This window comes from Pan troglodytes, chromosome 10, assembly GCF_028858775.2.
Source record: "Pan troglodytes isolate AG18354 chromosome 10, NHGRI_mPanTro3-v2.0_pri, whole genome shotgun sequence".
In the NCBI taxonomy this organism is placed as follows: Eukaryota; Metazoa; Chordata; class Mammalia; order Primates; family Hominidae; genus Pan; species Pan troglodytes.
Genome location: NC_072408.2, coordinates 32,300,077 through 32,321,211, shown reverse-complemented (window position 1 = coordinate 32,321,211; position 21,135 = coordinate 32,300,077). Strand labels below are relative to the sequence as shown.

At 38.4% G+C, this 21,135-nt stretch overlaps 1 protein-coding gene across 1 annotated transcript in view; it reads right to left on the bottom strand.

Moving 5' to 3' along the window:
* LOC743902 (T-box transcription factor TBX20-like) overlaps positions 1-21,135 on the bottom strand; it is a 59,125-nt gene that overhangs the window by 28,298 nt on the left and 9,692 nt on the right. The window contains exon 2 of the mRNA XM_016923114.3: positions 8,999-9,157. Coding sequence (XP_016778603.1) covers positions 8,999-9,142 — 144 coding nt within the window. The 5' untranslated portion in view covers positions 9,143-9,157. The remainder of the gene's footprint in view (positions 1-8,998; positions 9,158-21,135) is intronic.

Below are 21,135 nucleotides of genomic sequence, written 5' to 3'. Positions count from 1 at the left end.
TAATATATTATATAATATGTCAAAGGCTAGGGCTGAACTGAGGAATGGGAGAACCACCTAAATGGGAGAATTATGCAGAATTCCAGCATTGATAGAGAATGAAAGAAAGAATGCATTTGACTTGGTGACATCTTTTTTAGTACTGTGAGTACATACACACACCATAATAGATAAAAGGTAAAATGGCCAATAATAGCCTCATGTTCAATATGATATTGATATACATGACATAAATACATGACATAAAGCCTTCTGAATATAAATTTTCTCCTCTTTCCCTTTCCATTGGACTAAATCAGAATCAAATTAGTCCATCTTTTGTTATCCTTCCATGAAATGTTATTTATAAACTCTATGTTTTTATGGAAAAACACATTCTAATAATAATCACAGTCTGAAATATTAAATGCTCATGCTGTGGTATTCAGAATTCCCATAGTACTAATATTAGTGTAGAAAGATCCATGAAATTATATGCCCCATGCCTCTGAAGGAGAATACATTAAGTTGTAACGAAAAAATAAAGGAAACACTGATTAAAAGATACTCAACATGGAAAATACTGGAACTGTTAGAGCTGAAAGGAAGCTGAGAGACCATCTAGCCCATGGTCTTATCTGACAGATAATCACACACAGACTCAAAGAGCACAAGGGCCAAGATTCAGCTGGTCAGTAACTGAATTAGAACCAAGAAAACCTTTAAGGAATCATAGCTTCTCAGTATCAAAATTAGAACACATGTTCATCTCCAGAGAGAAATGCATGCTAAAGATTCTTAACAGGGGAAAAAAGTTACAGGCATGTCTTCTTCTTTCAAAGTAAGGAGTACACAATCAAAACAGATAGTTTGAAATACTCTTGCCAGGCCGGGCACCGTGGGTCACGCCTGTAATCCCAGCGCTTTGGGAGACCGAGGTGGGCAGATCATAAGGTCAGGAGTTCGAGACCAGCCTGACCAACATGGTGAAACCCTGTCTCTACTAAAAATAAAAAATTAGCCAGGCATAGTGGCATGAGCCTGTAATCCCATCTACTCAGGAGGCTGACGCATGAGAATCACCTGAACCTGGGAGGCAGAGGTTGCAGTGAGCCGAGATCGCGCCACTGCACTCCAGCCTGGGCGGCAAGAGTGAGAGCAAGACTCTGTCTCAAAAGAAAAAAAAAAAAAGAAGACGAAAAAAAGAAATACTCTTGCCAAAAAGCAACTTTCTCCCCAGTCAAAGTATATCTATAGAACACTTTAAACTGTTAACACATGAGGAATTTCTTTTTTCATTTCAAAAGAAATGTGGTTTTTTCTTTTTCATGGTTTCTGAACACTTTCAGAACCAAGGCACAAGCTGCAAAGAAGCTATTTATGCCTCGCTTAAAATGAAACCCCCCATACTAACCCAGCCAGAAAGACTCCTCTATCAATAACACTGGCAAATTATAAGATTAACTCTTTGATAATATTAATTTTTAAAAAATTTGACAGTGCCTCAGAAATGCTCATTTTTAGTCCATGAACATTCACTGTTGAGCAGTTAGAAGAAAATAGCTATGCTATGAGCATTGGTAAACAGGGAAGCAAATAAGCTACATAAATCAGAAACCTGTTCTCATGGACAGCAACAGCTAAGACATATATATGAAGAGAGATACAGGAAAGAGTTTACAGCGAACCTTCTCACACACAACTACCACTCTCTGAAGAATGAAGCCTTGTTTCATCCACTTATTCCAACTAGGACTTGTTTTTGAAAGTCAGTTTTGGGAGGGAAGGGGAAAATATTTTTTTGTTTGAAATAAATTATAAACATCCTCTAAAGCCCAGGCAATCGATAAGAGTCTACGATTACAAATATCAACAAGATTTTAAAATCCTCCAGGACATGAGCTATGTCTCTTTGTAACAAACAACTATACTTAAAATACGTTCTACTTCTGAAGTACTTTATAGTTCATTAATATGCTTTCACAATAATTCATCAGCAAATAATGAGGATAAATCACCATGCCCATGCACTGCGCTAGATGTCGGATGACATGCACAGCTAATCAGAGCTGGAACTGGCTCTAAATGATGCTAAAGAAGGTGACACCACCTCCAACAGAGACATTAAGGGTAAATCAAACCCACATGAAAATTTCAAACTGAAACTGTGAGGTGGAGCAATAAAGGTAAGGCTGCCTTTAAATAGCACATTTATAAAATTGAAAAGTAAACAGGCTTGCCAATGGATAAAATTTTCTACAGACAACAACAGATAATATATCTGATAAAAAATTCATTTTGAAAGAACTTTTTACAGCCATCTCTCTAAGATATGAATCATATCAAGCTTTTTCTGAGTCTTTACAAATGAAAAGGGTAGAAGGTATTACCTATCTGTTCTAATGATTAAAGATGGACTTTTGACATATTTTATCTCTGAAAAGAATTTTGAAAATCACATTTCTTGTTCTTCTTTCAAAAGATAAAGACTATTGGCTCAGAATATGATTGAGAAGTTATCTTAAATTCTCCAGTGCTCTAATACCACAGAAAATACATACTCTCAAAACACGTGTTGCTCAATTGATGTGTCACCATATCTAATAATACTGCCATACTCTGAGCAAAGGAGTAACTTAAATTCAACATGAGTTTTCAGATGTCTTCGAATTTTCTCTCATTATGAGAATTATCTACTGCTAATATCATTTTAATCCAACTTTCATAATTCCTAGGAGTATCAGTGGAAATTTCTTTACATTTTGATATAATTTCAAACTTCAGGAAAGTTGCAAGAATAGTACAGGTGCTCTTATACACCCAGATTTACCAATTAGCTACAGCAATGATTTAATTTTAGTGCACTAATTAGAAAAAGAATTCAAAACAATTACTTTCTCTATTTCTATTTAATCTAATTCTAGGGAAAATAATTGCTTTTGCACGTGACAGCAGAAAAAAACTGAATGGATCTATTATCACTAAAATTGTATGGGAGCTCTGGGTTGATGCTACACATTGCTGAACAGCTTTTATGGGGTATTAATAATTAGCAGCACAGAGATTGTGGATTAAACTTCTTTGTGAGCCCACCATGTTCCTTGTAGCCCACTGTCACTAGACTCTGAATCTACTAGAGTGTCCACAATTAAGAATCCCACAAGTATTTGTTGAGCTTTACCTCAAGAACAAGCACAGTCAGAAATATGATCTCACCTTTTCACCAATTATGAACTAAGTGAAACCATGAATTTACAGGAAAAGCATTTCACTTTTTAAATTTTAAGATAAAATAATTTTTAAATAGCAAAATTTTAACATTCTAGGTAATCATACGTTTTAAAAGGTCAGACATAGAGTTTATGCCACAATATTTAAATAAAGACCAGTAGCTATACAGAAATTCATTTTTAAGGTGTAGTTTTACATCTCTTTATGAAATTCGGGATAACTGAAAAAAAAAAAACACTGAGAACTGATGAGAAAAAGAAGCTGAGTTACAGACAGTGATTTCAGGTGGACACCATTTCATTCATGTCCGAATAGAGGATGCCTGCAGCTTGTAATGTTGTTGAACAAATCACGTTTATCAAAAGTAATCCTAAAAGAAGTATCAAAAATAAATCAGCTACCAAACATTGTATGTACAGAAACCAGAGATATGGCTTCTTTATAACTCACAAATTCTTAAAAGCAGCAATGTTTCTCACTTCATCAAGAGAAAACACTAACAAGCAAGGTTAGTAGTATGTGCTAAAGAAATGCTACTGTTTAGTGTGGGTCTACATATATCCAAGTTACTAATTCAGTCCAAAACACAACCCTGCTTTTTCATGTATTTAAATAATATAGAACATAATGCATATCCTAACCAAAATGTTCACTCTTTTGGCATCTCTATTATCTTTAAGTAAATGTGTGGAGGGCAGATTTTGACACTACCTGCTGTGCAAAAGAGAAGGGGACCTTTTGCAGTGGTTATTCTGTATAATATCACTGGACTCTGAATCCAGCTAGGGTTCCCAGCCACAAGGTAAAATTGGCCCTCAGAGACCATTTCTCCAATTAGCAGGAAAATATCTGACCAAAGGCATTTAAAAATGAAACTTGACCTACACTTCAACTCTACAGCAATGGTCTGCCTGCTCAAAAACAATGCATGACGTTTCGATCTTAAATTATAAAATAGTTTGTTGAAAGTGTAATGTATTTAGCTTTTATCCAATAATGTAAAGAAATGCAATCATTCCCTTGCAAAAACCAGAGAAAGAAATAGCAAATAAAAGGTCCTACTTTCATTACTTATAAATGAAACTACAAGGCACAATAAATGAGGAAGTTTTTCACAAATTGTTTTGGAAACTCTGACTTGGATTTCAATAGACATAAAAATAGCAGTCATATCCAAAGCTTAAGATATATGAAAGTGGTCCTAAATGTGAATTTTTAAATCTTCCTCTCTTTTCTCCTCCCTCTTTGTTCTTTGTATGTGAAAAAATTCTAATACTATACCTAGTATATATTTACTTTATTTCCTATATATTTATTATATGTCATAGGCTATTATATGCTGCAGGATACATTATCGTATGCTATAGGAAAAGAGCAGTGAAGTCACAGTAGATGGTAGAAGGCCTAGAAAGAGTCAAGGATAACTTTAGAAAATGACATAGGACTAATGAAAATGCCAACCCACAAGTTCATTTATTCACTGCACATATGTTTACTGAGCACCTACAAGAGGAATTTTGATTGGTCTTACGAGGTTTATAAACCATTTGCAAAACTGGCCTGTTAGGATACCAAATCAAATTGTTGACTATTAACTGGATTTCTATTTTAAAGGCATATGGCTTTGTGCAAGGGGCTATGGTTTTAAAGGTGGATATCAAAATATAAACTCAGACATAGTAGAATCTATGAGAAAATTAATTCTGAATTTAGTCACTTCCATTGTGGTTACTCAGCAATGAAATGACATACTAATCTTATTAATATTATACTTAATGCAGGAAAGAATAGCTGGGCACTGATGGCTAGATTTTGATCCCATTTATGATATTAATTAGAAATAAACCTTTGCCAAAGGAGCAACTTATGTTGAAATGTGCGTATTATTATCTTCAGCTATTTTCATTACCCATATTTTCAAAGTCAGTTTTCGATGACACTGTCAGTGGTCACCACTTCCTTGGCCTTGCAATCTATTATGATGCCACCAAAAAGGAGGAATTAAAACCCAGAAGATCAAAACCTTGTACTGGTTCTGTCACTTACCAGATTTGTGACCTTGGGTGAATGTCTTAACCACTCTGACCTCAGTTTCTAATTCTACAAAATGGGACTCGTGGGGCCTTCTTCAAGGCATACAGTGTCAGAATTAAATGAGGTGTTTAGAAAAAAATGTGGGAAGATTTTTCTAAATTAAAAGTAATAAATCCAAACCATGAATTTTAGCTGGATCCTAGTTCAGAGGGGGTTTAGGGGCAGTTGGTCTATCCTGAAAATTTTAATATAAACTGAATATTAGGTGATATAAAGAACAAATTCTTATAAATTTTCTTAGCTGTGACAAAGATGTTGGGATTACAAAAATAATGTTCTAATTGTCAGGATAGGCTTACAGAGTGTTTAGAAGTGTCAGGAAGCATGCAACTTAGTTTCAAAAGGGGAGGGAAGAAAATGGGAAGGAAGAGGGGAAGTATGTTTGCATATAGAGAGAGGAAGAGGGAGGAAAGAGAAAATTTGGGGGAAAAGCAAATTTGGCATTGCTGAATCTGGGTGGAAGGCATGTGAGGTTCATTTTACTATTTGTTTCGTTTTTTGTATATCTGAAATTTGTTCTAAATAAAAAATCGAGTAGAAAAACAAGAATTAAATTAGAAAATGTCATTAAAGATGTGGTTCCAGTTGGATACAGCGAGTACTAGCAGATATTCTGACCTCCTGTTTAGGATGATCATCATCGTGTTACACTTGCTGATGTGTGGTGTGAGCAGCACATTTGTTTAAAAAAAAATGAGCATAAAGAGTTGATGCTCTCTAAAATTGATGTCTCAGAGTTTATCAGGGCCAAGAGCTGAGAGAGGATGAAGTTCTGCTTCTTTGGGAACAGCAGGCACTCACAGCTTAGGGGTTAAGGGCACTCCCTCTTGAATCTTAACCACCTGAATTCAAATCTGCAATGGGAGGAGCAAGGTCACTTCAGATGACTTATTTAACTAGTGCCTCAATTACCCCAACTGTACGATGCTGAATAAAAATACAATTGTTCCTATCTCACGATATCATTGAGAAGATCAAGTATGATTATGAATTCAAGTGGTGTCTTGCACATAGTAAGTACCCAAATGTTAGCTGTTATTCGTATTATGTAAATAAGACCCTCCTATGATATGAGAGGTCCCGCCAACACTTACGTAGTCTTGCTCTCTCACCTATTAAACCAAATCTCAGGCATTATACTTTAAAGTTTACTAGAAACTTTAATTTTTGTTCATCTCTATAATTTTCACTAAAAAAAATAAAGAGGAAAACAATTTACCTCCTCCTGCTTTGGCCCTCTTTAAAAAGAATTATGATAAAAGCAATGAGGTTTCCACATGACAAGTGTCTATGTTATTCCCAAACATCAATAAGGTTTCTTAAGTGAGCATAAATTTAAATTGTTAGAATATATTAGCATGGTGTATATCATAAAAGCTATGAAATCAATTAGTATAAATGAATGGAATGTTTTCGGAATCTTTTTGGAGCCTATGATATTTGCATCCCACGTGCCCTCAAATAAATTAAAAACAGGATTGCTGGTTTCAGTGTTCCAGATTCGCAAAGAAACAGCATTAGTGCTTCAGGCCTTTGTAGGCTTCCATCTAAACCCCAACTTTTAGTTTGGGCATTCTCTGAATGTTTCCACTCCTGTGTTATGATCTTGGAGATAATTCAAAGGTTACAATACTTGCCTTTACTATAAGATGATCAGCATGATAGCAATTATGCCTTAATTTCTCTATCTCATTAACTAATACACCACTAAAATTTTAAAATACAAATGGTGACAAATTCTTTTTTTGACATTTCTGAGATAGCCCCATCATAACCACGTCTTATTTACAGAGCACCTTACAGCTTCCAAAGGCTTAAACAAGCCTACACACACAACTACATTTGATCTTCACAGCAATCCCCTAAAATGGTCTGGTCAGTTCTTGGCCCTAATAGCTAGGTAAGGAAAACAGCAGCCACTGGTGAAATGAAATCTACTCAAAGTTGTATAGAAATCCTAGGAGAGTAAGCCTTACATACATCCACTCTGGCCATCTGCCCACATCCCTTTTCCAGGCTTCTACTACCTCATTTCTGTGAGGCTGGCTGTGATGTCAGCTTCATCTTGCCTGTCCCGAGGGTCTCCACACCACCTCGCTTCCAGGTGACCATCCTCCTCTGGACTCTGAGCCATCTACCAGGCAGCATCTAATAGCTACTCACTCAGAACCCAAAACCTAACAACATCAAGACAAGAGGAGAGCAATAGTCTTGGCTACCTATGACCAATGAAACAAACACAAGATACAAAGACACAGAGAGGTCATAAACAACTGAATGTGTCAAGTAAACGGAGCATGTGACTTCCTTTTATATTGAAGTGTATGAAAAGGAATTCTATTTCTGGTCCTTTCTGATGGAGAGAAGTTACTCACCCTCTCTTAGCTTCAGCTTCCTCACCTATGGAGTGTAGTACTGCCACAGCCCCTTAAGCTTACGCTGGGCACAAAAGAAGAAAATGTATGGGAAGTGTCTATCAGTACATGGCCCTTAGTATGGCCTTGATAAATATTTACTAAGTTGGAAAAAGCCCTATGGATGAAGAAATGCATTAAGTTTATTTTTTTAAATTTTATTATTTTTTTGAGGTGGGGGTCTCGCTTTGTCACCCAGGCTGGAATGCAGTGGTGAGATCTCTGCTCACTGCAACCCCTGCCTCCCAGGTTCAAGCGATTCTCCTGCCTCAGCCTCCCGAGTAGCTGGGACTACAGGCACGTGCCACCAGGCCCAGCTAATTTTTGTATTTTTAGTAGAGACAGGGTTTCACCATGTTGGCCAGGCTGGTCTCGAACTCCTGACCTCAGGTGATCCACCCACCCTGGCCTCCCAAAGTGCTGGGATTACAGGCGTGAGCCACTGCACCTGGCCAAAAATGCATTAATTTTAAATGTGATGTACAACAGAGAGTAAAAAATATAGGTTGAGTATCCCTTATCTGAAATGCTTGGAACCAAAAGTGTTTTGGATCTCAGATTTTCTCAGATTTGGGAATTTGCATTATACTTACAGGTTAAGCATCCTTAATCCACAAATCTAAAATCTGAAATGCTCCAGTGAGCATCTCCTTTGAGTGTCATGTCAATGCTCAAAAAGTTTCAGATTTTGGAGCATTCAGATTTTGGGTTTTTCGATTAGGGATACTCACCCTGCATATAACTCAATAATATAAATTAGATATCTTGATGTTACATACTATAGTTTACTATCTAAAAAGACATTTAAAATCATTTTACCAGAATTATCTCACCCTAAATTATAGCTGAATAAAACCTCACAAAATATCTAAAGTATCAGCAGTTTGGGCAGTTGGATAGAATAGGTGTGTTTAATTCAGCAGAGAAACTGAACTTTTAAATTTTATGAAGCAACAAGAACATGGTTATACATGTTACCAGGAGGAGTAAAAGGAGGCAAGTAACCTTCTGGAGAAGAAAATGTGAGAAGGCAGATTGGGGTAGGTGTGGGTGGGGAAGTGGGCAGTTAAAAACCTGACCCATAATGTAGAGATTCTAGAAAATATAGTGTAATACAGTCACTCAACACACTCTTAGAGGTCCTAGCACTGAAACTCAATAGCTCTCTGCAAAGTGAACATCCATTTTGAGTACTGGGATATCACTTCTCTCCAAGAAAATATAAGAACCTCCTAAATCCTTCTCTTATGCAGGAACTAAATTGTGAACTGTACACTCACCAGTTGATTCTGGTAGGCAGTGACTGCCGTAAAAACTGTTTCTGGAAGGATGAAAGTTCTAAATTCTTCAGACTTCAGGTTGAGCAATGAGGCTGTGTGGTCTTTCTTCTTAATGATGTGCACCCTTGGCTGGTACTTATGCATTGAGTTCAAAATTATCTACAACAAAAAGATGGAAAGTACTGAATTTTACATACTTATACTGCTAAACAAGCCAAATTACAATGAGGCAAGAAAGAACCAAATGGTCTACAATTTCAAAGTCAATTTTAAGATATGGATCTACCCTTTCCAGCCTTAAGGCAAATCATTTTCACAAGATACTGCAGAGTCATTGTTGTGAATCACATTTTACCAAAACAACTGCAAACCACACAGATTGTTTCAAGTGTCCTTTCTAAAATGGTAGGGGGAGAGGTCATCTGAAGGATAAGTTTTACCTATTTTTAAAAATCAAGTATTTTAAATACTTTTGGTTTGCTAGTCTAGTTAGACCAAAGGACGCATGTCTAAATTTTCTAAAATAAGAAATCACATATTCTAAGAGGCCAGATTATTATTTATGGAGAAAAAAATAAAAGAGTTTAGAAAAGCAGTGGGGTGTTAGACAGACTTGGGTAAAAATTTTGAATCTGTGAGTTTCTAGTCCTTTAATCCTTAGCCAAGTGATCTCATCTCCCCAATTCCTAGTTTATGCAAATGAATATGCAAAGCAAAAACAGAATGGCATTTATGGTACTAAATCATGTATAGCTTGGTCATAATGATAAAACTGAAATGATTATTAAAAATTTCTTTTTTTTTTTTTTTTTTTTTTTGAGATAGTGTCTCACTCTGTCACCCAGGCCGGAGTGCAGTAGTGCAATCACGGCTCACTGCAATCTTGACCACCCAGGCTCAAGCGATTCTCCCATCTCAGCTTCCTGAGTAGCTGGGACTACAGACATGGATCACCACACCTGGCTAATTTTTGTTTTGTTTTGTTTTGTTTTTGTTTTTTTCGGAGAGATGGGGTCTTACCATGTTGCCAGGCTGGTTTCAAACTCCTAGACTCCAGCGATGCGACCGCTGGGCCTCCCAAAGTGCTGGGATTACAGGTATGAGCCACTGCACCCAGGCAAGAATTTTAATAATAACCTTTAGGTTAAAGTAAGCCTCAGGTTAATCTCAAGGAAATCAAATTTCCTGGGAAATCAAAAAAAAATCTATTTAGATTTTTCTGTCTAACTGGTACTTTCCATGAAGATAGTACTTGCCAAATAAAATATGGTAGCAATAAAGCTGTGGATAAAACTTAAGCTATAGAATGACTTACCTTTAGAATGTCCCAGGTTACTAAAAACAATTTATAAAGAAAATGGTACTGAGAACGTCAGCAGGGCCTTTAAAAAGTGCAAAACATGTTCTCAGAGATGAACTGTAAGACAGAAAGGCAAGAAAGTATTGAGAAGTAAAACTAAGCTATAAATCAAGGGGATGAGGTTTAAAAGAATCCACAGTATAATCAGAAATACATCATCTCTTAAATTAAAAAATAATAATAACAGTAATAAGCTGGGTGCAGGGGCTCATGCCTGTAATTCCAGCACTTTGGGAGGGCCAAGGCAGGCCGATCTCTTGAGGCCGGGAGTTTGAGATCAGGCTGGACACATGGTGAAACCCCATCTCTACTAAAAATACAAACATTAGCCAGGCATGGTGGCGCACACCTGTAATCCCAGCTACTACTCGGGAGACTGAGGCATAAGAATCGTTTTAACTGAGAGGCGGAGGTTGCAGTGAGCTGAGATTGCGCCACTGCACTCCAGCCTGGGCAACAGAACGAGACAGAGTCTCATTAAAAAAAAAAAGAAAAATAATAATAGTATAAGCTTCAGTTTCCAAAATTTGCATTCAGCTCTCCCATGTTGACCCTTCTTTTTTAACTGTCCCTACCACCTACCTCCACGACTGTATTTATTTAGCAGTAGAGGGAATGAAATATAATAGGAGTAGAAGAAATATTTTTCCACTGCCGTGGGACAACTGTCTACTCCTTCCTGATGTAAAATTATCAAAACTAGAATAATTAGCACTGCCTCAGAGACTAGACACCATATTTATTAGATGGTCAAAATCATTTCCTCATGTCTGATTATTTCCTATATTTGCATATTGTCACCTTAGAAATACAAAGAATAAGATTCTTTTAAATGGACATTCTGGGCCGGGTGCAGTGGTTCACACCTGTAATCCCAGAACTTTGGGAGGCCAAGACAGGTGGATCACTTGAGGTTAGGAGCTCAAGACCAGCCTGGACCAACACGGTGAAACCCCATCTCTAATAAAAATACAAAATTAGCCAGGTGTGGCACATGCCTGTAATCCCAGCTACTCAGGAGGCTGAGGCAGGAGAATCACATGAACCCAGGAGGTGGAGGTTGAAGTGAGCTGAGATCATGCCACTGCACTCCAGCCTGGGCAACAGAGTCAGACTCTGTCTCAAAAATAAATAAACAAACAAACAAACATTCTGACTTGTACATTAGTAGAAAGAGAAAAGAATACCACCCCTTTTAGAGCAGCCAGTATTACCTAAAGTCAGATTTTTGATTGCATATTAAGCTTGCCCAAGTCAAGTGGTGCTCAGAGGTTAATGAACCCACTCTGGAAATAAATGGGTAGTGGGTATCCTCTTTACTTTTCTCTGGGGCCAGTGGAAAACGCATATGTTTTCAAATGTTATTATACTTTTTTCAGGTGAGTTTCCAGCAGGCAATGTCTACTACTTAGCAATTTCCTTTTGTAGGATTCATGTTTTGGTACCAGCAATTCTCCTGCAGTACAACAGGCCTATATCCCTAAAATTGAGCAAGCAGGCTACGTGCAGTGGCTGATGTCTGTAATCCTAACACTTTGGGAAGCCAAGGTGGGAGGACTGCCTGAGGCCAGGAGTTCAAGACCAGCCTGTGAACATAGTAAGACCCTGTCTCTACCAAACAAAAAAAATTAATGTTTTTAATTAGCAGGCCGTGGTGGTGCACACCTGCAGTTGCAGCTACTTCAGAGCCAGAGGCAGGAAGATCACTTGAGCCCAGGAGTTTGACGCTGCAGTGAGCTCTGGCTGCTCCACCCCACTACAGCCTCGGTGACAGCAAGACCCTCTCAAAATAAAATAATAATAAAATAAATAGAGCATGCAAAACTTATGGTGCCTATTCAAAACATGGCTTCATTTTTTCCACAGCCTTTCAGTGAGACTAGGTATTTCTCTGACCTTGAAAATGTTTAGAGCAACTTCTACAACTTTGATCGTCATTTTTAGGCAATAAAAAGTTTTCCATCACTTAGCCAAAAACATAAACTCAGTTTAGTAACTGATATGTCCAATCCACTGAAACAGTCAAAAACTGTTCAAGGTTAATCTTCAAGTCTCCCTGAGTTTGCTCCGAAGTAGCTGGGGTTGCAGGCACCTGCCACCATGCTGGGTTAATTTTTGTATTTTTAGTAGAGATGGGGTTTCACCATGTTGGCCAGGCTGGTCTTGAACACCTGACCTCAGGTGATCCACCCACCTCAGCTTCCCAAAGTGCTGGGATTACAGGCCTGAGCTATTGCACCTGGCCAGTCAATATGTTTTGAAAGTTGTTTGGCGTTTTTATTGTTTTGTAATGAAATTTAACCTTCAGATTAAACTGTTCTATATTTTAAATTCTTTTGTGCTCATAAAGTTACAATAACTGTTGGGCAGTTAATTTAATCTCCCTTGATTAAATAAATTGTTGCTTATAGGTGTTGCCATAGGTGCCATTCTTCACTCTATTTAGTAGCTAGCGTCAACAGGGCTTTTGACATTATGGCAAACTATTTGGTAACCCATTTATTTGGAAATAATATAGAATATGGGATAAATTATAAAATATAGCAAGGCATTTTGGGTCAGTAGATTTTACAATTTATTTTTGTTTTCAGTTGGTAAAGGGGGAAGGAATATAATATGGAAAATGCTTGAGTGTCTGAGTAGTGGAATTGCAGACCCATCATGAGTGGGTGTTAATGTCAGAGCTTCCGGACATTTGAGGCAGAGGAGGTGGTTAGCAAGCCAGGGAGGGCCACCTCCTGAGGATGGATGGCCCCAGTTCTGGCACTCATCTCCATGAGCCCCATCCACTCTTGTAACTCTTTCCCTGGGTACCATGAGTGCACCAACTCATTCCCCCAAGTACCACACAGTGGCTAGAAATCTGGAGAATTTGCAACCTCTATCTCTTGAATTCTTTGGAAATACTGGCTGCCTCCCAGTACTCACCGTTCCTTCGCTGATTGTGAACATTTGAAAAAACAAGCAAACAGAATTAAACAAAGGCAAGGATCATTCATCTTAAACTTTCTAATATTCACTAAATTTATCTTGATTACCTTTAGGCTTCAGCCCACAGGAAAATGTTTTTCTTCCATGATTGTTGGATGTGAATCAGTGATTCTCAAAGTTTGCTACACATTAGAATCACTTGGGAGCTTTTAAAAATCCCAATGCCCAGAGCTCCTTGGGCCAATTAAAGCAGAAGCCCTAAGAATGAAACCCAGGCATCAGTATTTTTTAAAACTCCCCAGACAATTCCAATATAGAGCCAAATTTGAGAATTAGGGCTGCAGTGTAAGTGACTCTGGGCCATGGTGGAAATAAAGGAAGGATACATAGCGAAGTTCTTCTTTAGCTTTCACAGATGACAATCAGCTAACATTACAAGTATATGCTGCTTTCAAAAATTCAACGAAGGAAAACCAAAATTTATAAAATAATGATTTAAGGCTGAGCGCAGTAGCTCACGTCTGTAATCCCAGCACTTTGGAAGGCTGAGGCCAGCAGATCCCTTAAGGCCACAAGTTTGACACCTGCCTGGCCAACATGGCAAAACCCCATCTCTACTAAAAATACAAAATTAGCCAGGCATGGTGGCACACTCCTGTAATCCCAGCTACTCAGGAAGCTGAGGCAGGAGAATCACTTGAGCCTGGGAGGCAGAGGTTACAGTGAGCCGAGATGGTGCCACTGCACTCCAGCCTGGGTAACAGAGCGAGACCCTGTCTTAAAAAAAAAAAAACAAAAACGGGTGGCCAGGCACAGTGGCCCATGCCTGTAATCACAGCACTTTGGGAGGCCGAGGAGGGCAGATCATGAGGTCCAGAGTTCGAGATCAGCCTGGCCAGTATGGTGAAACCCCCATCTCTACTAAAAATACAAAAATTAGCCAGGCATGGTGGCACACACCTGTTGTCCCAGCTACTCAGGAGGCTGAGGCAGAAGAATCACTTGAACCCAGGAGGCGGAGGTTGCAGTGAGCCAAGATCACACCACCGCACTCCAGCCTGGGTGACACAGTAAGACTCCGTCTAAAAAAAAAAAAAGAGAAAAAACAAAATTTACATTAAAATATCTTCTTTTGGCTGGGCGCAGTGGCTCACACCTGTAATCCTAGTACTTTGGGAGGCCAAGGTGGGTGGACTGCTTGAGCCCAGGAGTTCGAGACCACCCTGGGCAACATGGCAAAATCCTGTTTCTACAAAAAAAATGCAAAAATTAGCCAGGTGTGGTGGCATGTGCCTATAGTCCCAACTACTTGGGAGGCTGAGGTGGGAGGATCACATGAGCCCGGGAGGTGAAGGCTGCACTGAGCTGTGATCATGCCACTACACTCTAGCCTGGGTAACAGAGCAAGAACTTGTCTCAAAAAAATAAAAATAAAATAAAGTATCTTATTTTTACAAAAGGGTTGACCAAAGATTCCTTGAAGGAGTAAGTACTCCCAATGCAAATTTTCATTAGATGTACAAAAGCAGCATATGTTTTAGGAAAGTGTGTATTAATATAGTCTACTATGGTCTCAACCAAATATGTATGTCTCAAATCTGAATTTCTAATCATCCCCAAATCAGATCCCCCGCTTCTGTCTTCAATAAACCTGTCAATAATGAAACACCCATTATTCCCTGGTCTTGAACGCAGATGTGTTGACTTTATTTTTTAATTTTATTTATAATTCTTATTTAATAAAGTCCTATAACTATCTCTTTAAAATGATTCTTGTTTTCTGTTTTTGGTAATACTTCCAGAAGGTCCACTTTCTTAAGAATAGGCCCAGTTCTATTCCAAGATTATTACTACAGCCTCCTAATGTGTCTCCCTGCTGTCTATATGAATTTTTTAAAAAATACCACTCCTCTCATGCTCTACTTTTCTCAACAAGTTTCAAAATCTCCCATTACATTTTTTGTTTTTGAGACCGGATCTCACTCTGTCACCCAGGCTGGAGTGCCGTGGTGCAATCATAGCACACTGCAGCCTCGACCTCCAGGGCTCAAACGTTCCTCTGCTTCAGCCTCCTAAGTAGCTGGGACTATAGAGGTGCACAACACCATGCCTGACTAAGTAATTTTTGTAGAGACAGGGTCTCATATGTTTTCTAGGCTAGTCTTGAATTCCTACCCTCAAGCAATTTCCTGTCTCTGCCTCCCAAACATTGGGATTACAGGTGTGAGCCACTGGGCCCCGCCTCCAATTACATTTAGAATAAAGCTTATACTCTTTAGCTTGGCCTACTAACCTTCTGCAATTTTACCCTATAGTCCTACCTTTCACTTCTCACTTGCCATGGATGCTAGATTTACTCTAGCCACATCTATTTTTGTAAATCCTTTCTCTGAAGAATATCCTCCTTGCTGCATTCTTTCTATCCATATTTTACTCTCTTTTAGGCCCCAAATCAAATCCACTGTCCTCCAAGATGTCTGCTGGCTGGGCCACCTCTGTCTTTGAAGGCCTCTCTATCTCTTTCAACCTCTATTAATATTGCTCTCTTTTTCTCTCTTTCTCTCTCATTATAAGCTGAATATTTATATCCTCCCAAAATTTGTGTGTTAAAATCCTAATGCTCAAGGCACTGGTATTAGGAGGTGATACCTTCAGGAGGTAATTAAGTCATAAGGGAAGAGCCCTCATGAATGGAATTAGTGCCCTTAGAAAATAGGCCCAAGGCAACTCATTCTTCCTTCCCACCATGTGAGGATACAGAGAGAAGGCACTATCTATGAAAACAATTCTAAATCTGAGAGAAAAAAAAACACACACACACACAAGTAATTCTCCTCAGCATTATCTGTAACAGAAAAAAAAATTTAAATTTCTATAGAATAATATTAATGATGGTATAGCCACCTTTCCAATACTGTGTATTCACTAAAAATATTGTTTAAAAAAGACTAAGCCATACAATGGAATACTACTAAGCCAAAAAAATGAAGTACTGATTTATACTACAGAGTGGTGAACCTTGAAAACACTGTGCTAACTAAAAGAAGGCAGACATAAAAGGCTACATATCATATGATTCCACTTAACATGAAATGTCCAGAATAGACAAATCTATATAGAGAGAAAATAGATTGGTGGTTTCCAGGAGTTGGAGAAAGAGGGAAATGGGTAGTTACTGCCAGCAGGTATGAAGTTTATTTGGGGGGCTGAAATTTCTGGAATTAGTGTTAATGGTTATACAACCTCAATATACTGAAAAACACTGAATTATATTCCTTTAAAGGGTGAATTTTATAGTATGTGAATGATATCTGAATACATTTTTTTAACTATGCCAATATGGAAGATGTATATGACATAATATGGAGGAGAAAAGTAAGGAACAAAATTATATAAAGAGTAGCAAAAATTTCTCAAGTATAAAAGAAGTTTTTTAAAAGAACAGAATGTACTGATACACTAATAGGAAAAACACTGGTAGGAAAAAAACAGAAACACTGAAGGAAAAAAAAGTATTTTTTCAGGCAGTTTATACAAAGTTAGGTGAAATATCTTTATTAACGCACAACCATATTAATGCAAAGCTGTGTTTTGGTAGGAGTTCTGGGAACCACCCCATAAGAGTCTCCGAGACTTAGTCCCACGGAACAAATGCCAGTTTATACTTAGAATTTATTTCCCTGGGCATCACACACAAACACTCAGTTGATAAGCTGGCTGAAAACAATAATGTAGCTATTTTAACTTAGGCATCTATTCTATGAATTATAAGAACATGATTGGCTTTCACTGTGTATTGTTAAAGAACTGGTGATGACTTGTGCCTGGGCAGACTAGTCCCCAAGTTGCTGGCTAGTGTGAATAAGAGTCAGGAAGGACAGTCCCTGACTGGCCCCATACCAGGGAATGCCTGGTGGCCACACTGCTGCTGACCCTGAGACAACACAGTGCACATCATGTCCACACCTCTACTGTCAGTCAATGCTTCTCCATCTCTGATGAAAGTGACTCCACCAAACCAACTAGGAAGTCCCAATTTCCTTCAGAGACCCGCAGGCTGCCAAGAGGACCCAACCCTCCTCTTCCACACCAGCATGAGCTAAATTCTCCCTGGAGTAAAAAAACTGTAGCCTCCATCTCTCCTCCTTATTTATTTTTTGTGCAAAAAAATGTTCATGGCATCTTTATAAAAACTAAAACTGGAAACAACTCAAGTGTCCATGAACAGAACATCCATGCTCCATTTGTCCTGGAGAATAAACTGTGGTACATCTCTTCTCTTTAGCTAGCACTTCCATCTCCATTCTCCACTGGACCTCAAAAAAGGAAAGCTGAGGCACTAATGACTCCTAACCCTATTTGTACCTTGTGGGTTGGTATTTCTGAGGAAAGGCATACTCATGTAAGGAGAGAAAAAGAATCTGCTGCTAACTTCCATCTCTGTTACTAGAAAATGAATTCTTTATCAGAGTAATATGCCTGAACTTGCCTAAGCCATACAAGTATTGATAAAACCTAAAACTAAGAGCCACATGTTTGGAACTTGCTGTTTTATTTTAATCGATAAAGCTTCTTCATTTTAAAAGATGATTTCCATTAAGAGAGTCTCTCAGAAGCTTCCTCGATTTGTTATGAGTTGTAAGGGCCAATGAGAAAAACATTCGAGTCAGTATTTCCAGGAATCACAAAACTGTTCACACAGTGATGTAAGGAATTTGACAAGTGAATGTACAGCATGTGCTGTGTTATTTTTATTTTTAGAGCATGTTGTGGAGTTGTTAAACCCTCAAATATGCATCAGACATATTCCCAAGCACTCATTTGCTGGGAATAAATTCATAGATTTAACTCATCTGTGCTGTTTTAAGGATCCAGGATATATTCTAAAGAACAAGAGAATGAATATTAAATACAAAATAGAAATTTCCCTAGGAATTATTTTTTTCATATACTATTCCTCATGTATATTTCATCCACAATTTGCTAAGTAAACTGCTCATTGTTCAAGCCAGTAAAGATAATAGTCTTCATCAGAGGTCTCCTCTGGAGTCAGACACACCTAGATTCAAATCCCAAGTCCATCTATTTCTATATGTGTTCTTGGATAATGTTCTCAACTTTCCTGGTCCATAAAATAGGAAGTTACTTTTTTCTCTAGGGGATACGCATGTACACATTATATATATGTGTGTGTGTGTGTGTGTGTGTGTGTGTGTAATTTCTTTGGGTGTTGTATTAGTCAGAATTCTCCAGAGAAACAGAACCAAGAGGGTGGATGGATGAAAGAATAAATAGATGGATGTACAGACGAATGGATGGACGGACGGACAGATGGACAGACAGACAGATAGATAATCATTAATTTGCTCATGCAATTTTGGAGTCTAAGACCCAAGGTCTGCAGTCAGGAAGCTGGAGACCCAGCAAAGCCAATGTATAGTTCCAGCTTGAGTCCCAAGTCCTGAGCACCAGGAGAGCCAGGTTCTCTCCAGGAGAGCCAAGGTTCAGTGTGAAAGCAGCAGGCTTGAGACCCAAGAAGAGCCAATGTTTCAGTCTGAGTCTAAAGGCCAGAAAAGACCAATGTCCTAGCTCAAAGCAGTCAGGGAGTAGTTCCCTCATATTTGAGGAAGAGTCAGCCTTTTTGTTCTACTCAAGCCTTAACTGATTGGATGAGGCCTATCCACATTAAGAAGGGCAATCTGCTTTACTCAGTCTACCAAGCTAAATGTTAATTTCATCCAAAAACACAGACACCCAAAATGTTTGACCAAACATCCGGACACCCCATGGCCCAGTCAAGTTGACAACAAATCTACTTTCAAATATTAGCTATAATCTATCGCTATCAAAAAATTATCTAAGAAGTATAAATGCCCAAAAGGTTTGTGTCAGTTTGCAAGACAATAGTGTATTACTCTATGTATTTACTTATTTCTTTTTGAGAAGGAGTCTCACTCTGTTGCTCAGGCTGGAGTACAGTGGCACAACTTTGGCTCACTGCAACCTCCGCCTCCCAGGTTCAAGCGATTCTCCTGCCTCAGCCTCCCCAGTAGCTAGGATTACGGGCGTGCCCCACCACACCCGGCTAATTTTTGTATTTTTAGTAGAGACGGGGTTTCACCCTGTTGGCCAGGCCGGTCTCGAACTCCTGACCTCAAATGATCTGCCCACCTCGGCCTCCCAAAGTTCTGAGGTTATAGGCATGAGCCACCGCAACCAGCCATACTTATTTTTAAACACAGCATCTTTTCCCAGCCTTCTTTACCCATATGCAGTTTCAGTAGTATGTAACATATCCTCTATTTACTCAGCATTATTTCATCGTTCTGGATGAGAAGAGAATTAGGAAACTCTGGAAAGTTAGCTGCTCTATTAATTGTTTACAGATTCCATAATGACAACTTATGGCACTTATGAGCACTGGCGCTCAGATAATCAGACATTTTAACAACATTTTACTTTTCATGACTCCAGAAGATTTTGCATTAGTCTAGACTCTTCTGGGAAAGAAGAGAATAAAATTAATAGCCAATGCAACTTCAACAGCTTTTTTAAAAAACTAAGAGTGAAATATTCATCTCTGTTGTCACCAAATCCAAGAAAGTCACAGATCAGATATACTATCCAGCAGCCTGCTTCAATTTCTCTTTACTGAATTTAATACTGAATATATTTCTTTCTTGAACAGAAATCAAAGTGGTAATATACCTTTCACTCTAGTGTAGTTGTGGATTCAAAGGAAACCCAATTTATACACTACAGACTGACTTTACATTTTAAAAGGCGGTAAGGGAATAATCTGTAATTTCTACTGCATTCTAAAGAAATGGAAATCAGAAATTCAAAACATTTAAACATCAAACTAATGATTGTTTTAGAAAAATCACTCCAAGAAAATCTGACTTTCTCGCTTTTCTCCTGGCAGATCATATCGTAATGTTATTCATGGGAATATTCTTCATAATTCATGAAAGATAATTTTTCTATACATTTAACACTTCTGCTGCTTTTATTTTCCTGCTGTTGAAGGATCAATAATAAAGTCTGCGTAGGCCCAATGGAGACATGAATAATAACCCAAAATCCTCTTAAAAATCTAGACACAGTCACAGCATCATCACTTTCTATTGAATAGGAATTTATTCTTATGAAGGCTTCTGACAAGCATTTTCACCCTTTGTACCTAAGATTTTATTTGATCCATATGATTTAAGCAGATAAAATAGATGAGTAAAATGACTACATTTTCTCTAAAGACAGGGTCAACTGTTCAGAATTGCTTTTTTCCTCTTACAATTCTATCATACTCACTTTAGTGTCACCATGGAAAAGTTAATTCGAAAGATATGTTATTATATCTTTCAGTACAGTTCTCTGTGTTTCAGAAAAGAATGGTGTACACACCATGGCACAAGTGAGAGGATGAGCTTTCTTGCTATAGCTCCCCTCCTGTCCTCACATATATCTTCACAGGAATGGGGTGGGTGGGGGGAGGTTAAATTTTAAAATTCTAAGGTTCTCAATAGTTTTCTTTAAAACAGGTAATTTGGCCAGGTGCAGTGGCTCATGCCTGTAATCCCAGTACTTCGGGAGGCTGAGGTGGGTGGATCACCTGAGGTCAGGAGCTCCAGACCAACCTGGCCAATATGGTGAAACCCCATCTCTACTAAAAATACAAAAATTAGCTGGATGTTGTGGCAGGCGCTACTTAGGAGGCTTGAGGCGGGAGAATCACTTGAACCCAGGTGGCAGAGGTTGCAGTGAGCCGAGATCACACCATTGCACTCCAGCCTGGGCGATAAGAGCAAAACTCCATCTCAAAAAAATAGAAATAAATACAAACATA